General features: G+C 45.0%; 1 protein-coding gene across 1 annotated transcript; it reads left to right on the top strand.

Annotated features, from left to right (window-relative positions):
* The first annotated feature begins 771 nt into the window (after positions 1–771).
* LOC125547357 (putative protein phosphatase 2C 69) lies at positions 772–5,648 on the top strand. Its single transcript, XM_087526365.1, has 9 exons — positions 772–1,177; positions 1,668–1,839; positions 2,278–2,431; positions 2,496–2,559; positions 3,124–3,231; positions 3,441–3,566; positions 3,650–3,909; positions 4,940–5,142; positions 5,294–5,648. The coding sequence occupies exons 1-9, from the start codon at positions 989–991 to the stop codon at positions 5,296–5,298; spliced, it is 1,281 nt and encodes a 426-aa protein (XP_087382491.1). The 5' UTR covers positions 772–988; the 3' UTR covers positions 5,299–5,648.
* Positions 5,649–8,748: the final 3,100 nt, after the last annotated feature.

The following is an 8,748-nucleotide window of genomic DNA, read 5'->3' as shown; positions in this document are numbered from 1 at the left end:
TCAAAAGTAAAAAAAAATCTGAACCGTTGAGCCCGCCGGCTGATCCTTTCAAATCTGCCGCATCGAGCGATGGAGCACGCCTCCATCATTGCAACACAGGTTTTATTGCAGAATTATTTTTGCAACACAGGTTTTCTTGCAGTATTTTTTTTTTGCAACAACTGTTTGTTGCATTCTTTTGGCAACTGAGATTTTGTTGCAGAAAATTTCTGTAAGAGAGGTTTTGTCGTAAAACATAGACCCGTCGAAGACCATTGCAACATCATATATGTTTTAGAAGCATAGCACCTGTTACAAGAACGCGTCCGCGAAGGATGATGTGCGGGCCTTACTTGAACGCGTGTCATGCAGGGGAGGTGATGGATCCGTTTCTGGTGATGGTAAAGCGTTTCCAATAATAAGAACGAGAAAACAGTTGAGGTCCTTTCGCCGGCCACGCTGGCCACCACCTCCCCTCTCGCCGGCGCCGCGCTCCGCACGTGCACCTTCACCTGACCCCGTCAAAGACCCGCACCACCCCGTCCGATCGAGGCCGAGCAAGCGACAGCGCCCGGCCGGCCGGGCCGGCCGCCTCTCGGGTTCTCAGACCCCCCGGCCCCACCCGTCCACGCACGCATCCTCCAAGCCCCACCTGGCCCGGAACAAGAGAGGGACGCACCAGAGCAGAAACTAACGGAACGGAAACAAAACAGAGCTGGCACGAGTCAAATCATAACCGCACTGCGCGTTTCCGCACCCGATAAAATCGCAAAGCATTCGTGCCCCTCTTCCCTCCCTTCCCTCCCTCCCTCGATCGCCCCCTTCCGCGTGGCGCCCACGATCGCGCGCGCGCGGCCCACCAGCGGCGGCATTCCGCGTGGATTTTGTCCTCCCTCCCTCCCTCTTTCCGTTACGGGGGCGAAGCGTGGGGGGCGAGCCGTTGGATTGAGCGCTCTTCCTGGGAGGAGGAGGGTTTGGGGGGGAGGCAGGCGATCGGTGCGGCGGCGCCATGGCGATGGCGGCGGTGCCGCTCGGCGTGCTGCTGCGGCGGGAGGTCACGAGCGAGCGGATGGAGCGCCCGGACGTGCTCTGCGGGGAGGCCAGCCGCAGCCGCAAGGGCGAGGACGTCACGCTGCTCCTCGCCGACGCTGGCCAGCGCGTCGCCGGCGACCCCTCCACCTCCTTCTCCGTCTTCGCGGTACTGCATTGCCCCGCGCCCCCTTCCCCTGCCCATGCCCATGCCTGTCTCTCGAGAGTCGAGAAGGTTCTAGAATACCCGGAAAAAATAGAAGGTTCTAGAATACCCGCCCAGAATTGTGCGACATGGAGGCCACTCCTCCAGTCTCCTGTACATGATTGACACCCAGCATGTTTTTCTCTGTCGCGTTTGGCAGCAGAGCTGCCATGCCTTTTTGGTAGGGTTCAGAATATTTGTTGGTCGTCTGCACGTAGGCTGCTAGTTCATGACCAAGAGTGTTTGGATCCTGCTACGTATGAAAACTTACTCGTAGTAAAAAACACACCACTAGGAAATATTACCTTTGATCCAAATGATCTCGTGTCTTAATCTTATTGTCGGGTTGACTGGCGCCATCATTTGATTTATTTAGTGGCTTGACTGGTCATTTTTTAATCCGGGTGGTGTGTTTCTGTTGATTGATCACTGACTCACTGTGTCATGTTTATAGCTGTTTGATGGCCACCATGGATCTGGAGCGGCCATATACGCAAAGAACAATCTGCTCAACAATGTCCTGCGTGCTACCCCTTCAGGTTTGACCAGGGATGAGTGGCTTGCAGTGCTTCCACGTTCACTCGTTGCAGCATTTGTCAAGACAGATAAGGATTTGCAAGCCGCAGGTAAATCAGGCCTATCCTTGTTTACCTTGTTCATGTAAACTTTCCAGTTCCTTTAGGAAATAGGCATACACTGTAGTTTTTCATATGACTGTTCGTTAGTGCGCATGCTGTTACTGTTTATTTAGGCCATCTTGTGAACTTGGAAATGTTCCTGATCCTTATGGCAATCGAACTATTCCTGTCATCCTGTGGAATTCATGTATTCCAAGCAGGGACTTCGCAGTTTGTTTGTTGTCAAGGACGAAGTAAAGTTGTATGAACCATTCATAGTCATTCTAGTTGGTTGATTAGATATTACACCATCAGATATGTTCTTCAGTTAATTGTAGTGCTAGGCCGCGTGGTTGAGACAATCGTGCTTTTGTTTAATTTGTCTTTCTTAACACCTCGAGTGATGGCTCTCTTTTATCTTCTGAAACAGTCTTTTTGCCGTTTCAGCTGAAAGTTCTGGTACAACTGTGACATTTGTGATAATAGACGAGTGGGTTGTAACAGTAGCATCAGTTGGTGATTCGCGCTGCATACTAGAGTCAGCTGATGGTTCACTATACCATTTGTCAGCTGATCATCGCTTTGACTCCAACCGAGATGAGTAAGTTCTGCCTTTGAGGTAATTTGTTGAGAATTGTGCAGTTTATGACCTGTTCGTTTTACAGGGTGGAACGTGTAACTGCATGGGGAAGCAAGGTTGGAAAACTGAATGTTGTTGGTGGTCCAGAGGTTCGTCTCTTTTACTTTTAATACGTTGTGCTCTTGAGTTGGGATGTGCGGTGTGGATGCATGGTGTTACATGTTACCAATCTGATAGTTCTCATTTTCTGTAGTAACCTGCTAACCATCTGTTTCTTAATAATTCTCAAATATGTTGTGTCCTACTTGCACCTGACATCACTGTTAAATTAAGTGCCTACCAAACAATGTCTTAGCTTATGATATGATGGGACTAAATTTCTTGTGCTGCTGATTTTTTCAGCCATTAGGTAATTCCTATTTTTGGCTGCGCCCTGCAGATTTTATTTAACAACTCTTGTTGTTGTTCCCTCTCTGTATTTTCCGTGGGCATTGATGAATATTGAATACTTTGGTTGCGTGTAAACCTCTACCGAGTTTGTATTCCAAGTTTGTTTAATTTAGAGAATGTTCATCTTACATCCATTGTATCATCAATGTCTAACTCAATTCTTATGTTTGTTTGATCTACTCTTTTATTGGATAATCTGGTCACTATTTGTTTTGCTTGCTATAATCATTTCTGTCATTGAAATTTATCATGTACATTTTCAGGTTGGTCCTTTAAGATGCTGGCCAGGTGGTTTGTGCCTATCTAGATCAATCGGGGATATGGATGTTGGTGAATGCATCATCCCTGTTCCTCACGTGAAGCAAGTGAAGGTTTGCTCACTGCACCACATATTTCTTTTTTATTTTCAAATGTTTTTGTTTGGGTTCCTACTTATCATCAGATTTACTTTTAGATGACCTCTTCAATAATATTCCACAACATCTGTAATTCATGGTGTGATCTGCTTCTACGTCTCACCACTGCAGAGCGTAGTTCGCTGTGACACTATTTTGATTTTTCTATTGCATTTTTGTTGCAGCTATCCAATGCTGGAGGCAGAATTATCATTGCAAGCGATGGTGTATGGGATGATTTGACTTTTGAAATGGCTCTTGAATGTTCTCGTGGATATCCATCCGATATAGCTGCCAATCGAATTGTTAATGTAACTAATTTACAATCATTTCCATTGGTTAATAGACTCAAACTTCTGGCCCCTCATTTCGTGATATATTTTCTTATCTGAAGGAAGCAACCCTACCTCGAGGACTAAGAGATGATACTACCTGCATCGTGGTGGACATACTACCCCCAGAAAAACTAGCTCCTAGTCCTCCAGCAAAGTGGCAGGGGAAAACCGTACTCAATAATATGTTCCGTGTTGATCTGAAGAATAACATGTTCCGCCGAAAAAATTCAGATGCATCTTTTAAAATAGATAGAGAATATGCTGAGCCGGATGTGGTGGAAGAAATATTTGAGGACGGGTCTGCCATGCTTTCAAGAAGGTATGTTCTGTTAACCAATATTCTAGGCCTTTTTTCACTTGAGGTACTAGATAGGAGCTCCATAACAGTTCTAAGAGAAAAGGACATAAATATTCCATTATAGAGCATTAGGATTGTCCATTGTGTTGCCAGACATGTACACTAGTATATACACCAACTTGAAATTAACCAAATGCTCAGGTAAATCATATTTTAATTAGTCATCATTTTTGTCTGGTGTTTCTGATGGCCTGAGTTTTCTCAATTTGGCGGCCTTAAAAGCATCAATATAGCACTGTAGATCTGTAACATACTAGATGCCACTGAAAGAGACATTCGTTCAACTTAGGCTTATTAGTCTTGGATTTGTAGCTTCTCCAGTTACCTATATCCTGTATTTGATTGTCTCATATGGGCAACAAGCTAATATTGCTGTCTGCTAATAGTAGGAAATGAATTATTGGAAGCAGCAGATGAGTTGGCACTGCTGATTGATGGTGTCAGCCATGCAGCCCATTTATGTTCCATCGCATAGTTTCATTTTAATCCTCAACTTGTCTGCTGTTTCCTTTTCCAATCTCCACCACATTGGACCCTCTTCTTTTCTCTGGTCATCTACATATTGATGTCCTCGATCAAGTCAGAAAGACATGGTTGATGTGTATGAGTGGCATAGCGTAGTATCAATTACTCTTGCTAGCTTAGCAGTGAAGCTAAAAGTGTTCGATAGATGACTAAAATTCAGAATGCATATATTAGATGGGATGGTTACTTGTTTAGTTATGCAGCTGCAGTTTCAGACTGACTTCAATGCAGTGCAGCTCTTCAGCTCTGAGATAAACAGGAATGCACTAGCAACTACAGTTGATAGTTAAATTCTTATTGGGTTATAGAAGTTAGCATTTTCTTTGCTCAAGTTTATGAGACGATTCTAAGCATTTCACTAAACTGATACTCCATGCTGTAATGTGAATACGTCTTGCTTGTAACAAGCACCAATAGTTTTTCATATTATAATAATGTTGCTTTCTGTTTTGCTTGTTCCTTGCAGGCTTAGTACAGGATACGCACTTCGGAACATGTTTGAACCCTCCAGCTGTGCGATCTGCCAGTTTAGACTGAAATCTGGTCAGGGGATTTCCATACATGCTAACCCGCTGCAACACGAAAAAATGCAAGGTTGGCAAGGTCCTTTCCTCTGCCAAAGCTGCCATGAAAAGAAGAAAGCAATGGAGGGTAAACGGCGTCCAATAGGTACGATTAACGATCTCATCAGCTATCTTGGTTATCTAAACTATATGCAGTGCCTTTTCTCGAAGAAATATACACTGTTTTTATCACTAGTAGATATTGACAGCTATTTTGTAACCTGCTAATTTGCTCTTTGGTTCTATTTGTTTTTCAGATTAGTCGACCGCAGATGCCTTCAGTCACGCGGAGCAGGCCTAATTGCTGAAACCATTCTTTGATAGACATTCCTTTTGTTTTCTTTACCAGGAACGTTAGTCAGTTGACCACATTTTTTTTTGTACATTGACCACTCTAGTCAAGCAGTACAAAGTATTCTTGACAAGTTAGATTGGAATTTCATTGATCAGTCGGACCGACATGGGAAAGGGCACCCTTTTCAAATGAGAAAAGCATAGTCGTTAGAATTTTAGCTTGACTGTACAGGTGTCTAAAGGATCACTAATATTCTTTTTGTAGATGAGTTGAATGACGGTGGTTGAGAAAAAGAAAAAGTTTGGTGATTGTTTGAATGCTTTAAGCTTATCTGTGCATTTCCTTTTCTTCTGAAATCGATTGATAAGATATACTTTTTGTTCTAGAAGTATTGAATGTGAATGTGGTGCGATGTGGTCTTGTGACTGGTGGTAGACGCGGGTAGGGAGACATCTAGGTGACGGTTAACAGGTGTAAGAGCATCTTCAACAGTTGCCCAAAAATAAGGCATAACCGCTTTTTACATCATGAGGGAGCAAAATCGCTGCTTCAATAGGTGCCCTGTATGCAAAAGAAAATACTCAAAGAATAGTGCAGTTGCAAAATACTTGGGTGACTGTAACAAACTTTAGGGCATCTGGGACCACATAAAACCAGAAGAAAACACGTGTTTTACATCACAATGTTGCTCCACCGGGAGCCCTAATTTTAGGGCATCAATTTTAGGACAACTGTTTGTGATGAACATTTTGGTGTTGCAAATTTTGCTCCAAGCCAACTTTGATGACCTAAATAGGGCTAGAGATGCTGTAAGGAAGCGTTGGTTGTCACTCGAGAAAAGAAGGGCTGGAGTGGAATCAGGTGAGGAGGGCTGAGATGACTGTGCAGTCAAAGATAAACAAAACAATTTTAGAGCATGACTTTTTAAGGATTATAAGGCCTAGCTAGCAGATCTCTCAAACCAATAATGTCGCACGCCGAGCAAATACGCGGAAGGGCCTTACGGCGGGTGCGCGAGGGCCAGCCGTGTGGTCTGCCCAACCGCCGGCATGATGTCGCACGCCGAGCAAATCCGCGGGAGCACCTTTTCTTTTCTTTTTTTGTGGGTTCTTTCTAGGTTTCGAATTTTGCTTGGTTTTCCTTTTTTTTGTGTGTGTGTGGGGGGGGGGGGGGGGGGCGGGGGGGGGGGCGGGGGGGGGGGGGGGGGGGGAGGGGGGGGGTCTTTCTTTTCGTTTTACATCTGGCAGAAGTACGTGCTTGCTCAAGCAGAGTTACGCTTCCTCGTGAAAAATACAATTGTGCTTGACGGTGAAGCACAAACTATAATGTGCTTCTGTGATTTTTTTATATGGATTTCCAACTTTTTTCTTTTTTTTTCTCTTCGGGTTTTTGTCCTTTGTTTTTGTTTTGTCTTTTTACTGCTTGAAACACAGTTATGTTGTGTGATAAATTGTGTTACCACAAAGTGAAGCACATATGTACTTCCGTGTGAAGCACAAGTTACTACTAGTTGGAAGCACATATTCGTCTTGAAAAGAAAGTTTGTCGATACCTATCAACATGGAATCTAGTTTAAAAAATCTCAACACGAGAAACACAATGGGGAAAATGGTTCGTGATTTTGATGACGGTTCAAGAGATAAAACGTTTTGAAAAATGAAACTACGAAAAAAAACACATTGCAACTATCCTCCGTTGGCCACATTTTTTAAGATAGTCCACTGTTCTAAAGGCAACAAGAAATCTCACTTTGCAAATATGCAAGAATATGTTAGAAAGGATGTTTAGAGAGCCTTTGGTGTGCTTCAACGATGCATTGTGATTGTCCGTGGACCTTCTGAGTATTGGAAGCCTAGGACCTTCTAGAACATCATGACAACATGTGTGACCTGGCACAACATGATCATCAAGGATAAGAGAAAGGACTGGCATGCCTCTTGGTATCCCTTCAATAGACACCCAGTGGAGCCAGAACATAACCCAAACATGATCAAAGCCGCCTTCCTCCAAGAACCCCGAAGGATCGAGAACCGTCAAGCTCATAACTGACTTTGAAAATATCTTATCGAGCAGTGAACACCATTGTTGCCTTCATAACACTTGATTCTTGTGCTTTTTTTTACCATGTTTATTTGGATTTTGAGTTCAATTGGACCGTCTGTTGTATTTGAATTTGCATGGTTATGTTTGAGAATATTAAAATTTGCTATCTAGTTGAATTGTGTGTTCTTCAACTCTTACGTATTGCACTAACGTGTTGTGATAAGTTTGAAAACGGTTGGATGAACTGAAAGTGAATATTTTTTAAGGGGTTAAGTTTTAGGCGATCTGCCAGCTGAGAAAAGGTTTAATCCCTTTTTTTGACTTTTTAAGATAGGGAATGAGTTTTAGACTTTAGACCAAGGAATTTTCTAGAGATGCTCTTAGGCTTACGGCCAATTTTGTTACAGACTAAATCTACATGCTGATGTGCCCTCTTCTCCATTAATCTTTCACCTATTCTGAGCACAAAAATAATAGATGTCGACATATACACACATACATTTATCCGGTCTTGTGAGTCCACGCACGCACATCTAATCCTACGAGCATCTTTGAGATACTAAGCCTGGCATGATTAGCATCGCTCAAGACAAGATGGTCCGGGGCAACGAATCTCTGGGCAGATTGCGCACCCTTCCCAGACATTGCCACTTGGCAAGTCCATCTTTGTCTCCTCTGATTAGCAAATCAAGGCGCCAAAGCCCGGGAAAGCGAGTGACCAAGCACAAGGACCGGGCAACCGACTGCATGCTACAGCACCCGCCAATACAACAGCTCACCTACTGGGATCGATCTGCACGCGACACCCTCCTTAGTCCTTCCGTATGGACGCCTAATCGGGTCCTAATTGTACTACTACCACTAACAACAAATTAGACGGCGCCACTACCGGCCTGATGGAGCGCCGCCGGTACCACCCTGCACCCGTACACCAGGTGGTTGCCTGGTTCGGTGCTCGGCCCCGTTCAAACTGTGAAGGCGACGCCGGGAATCGTTGCCGAGTCATGTGACCGGCCGGCCGGGCGTGCCGCCGAGCCGAGCTGGCCCTCCTTGTCCCGCTCCGGCGAGCGCCCTGCCGCTGGCCACGTGTGGGTCGCTCCTCTGCTCCGCTTGTTCGGATCGAAGCGTCGGAGAGCTTCAGCCACAGCAAATCCAGCTTAATTAGATGTACCGATCTGCCCTGGAATGATTGCCGAGCAAGCAGTGGAGTGAAGTAAACATAATTAAGGAGGCGAAGCGCGTCGCAGCACTCCTCTCTCTCCCCATTCGATACGGACATCAGAAACGACGGCAGTACGGCGCACATCGCTTTACCGGCGACGTCTACGCGTTCGAAGGCGTCGCGGTTGGAAATCGCTCTCGCTCTCGGGGGAG

The sequence above is a fragment of the Triticum urartu genome, chromosome 5A (genome assembly GCF_056163025.1).
Source record: "Triticum urartu cultivar PI428250 chromosome 5A, HENAU_Tu73, whole genome shotgun sequence".
Taxonomy (NCBI): Eukaryota; Viridiplantae; Streptophyta; class Magnoliopsida; order Poales; family Poaceae; genus Triticum; species Triticum urartu.
The sequence above is the reverse complement of the archived record's forward strand: the minus strand, read 5'-3'. Positions and strand labels throughout refer to the sequence as shown.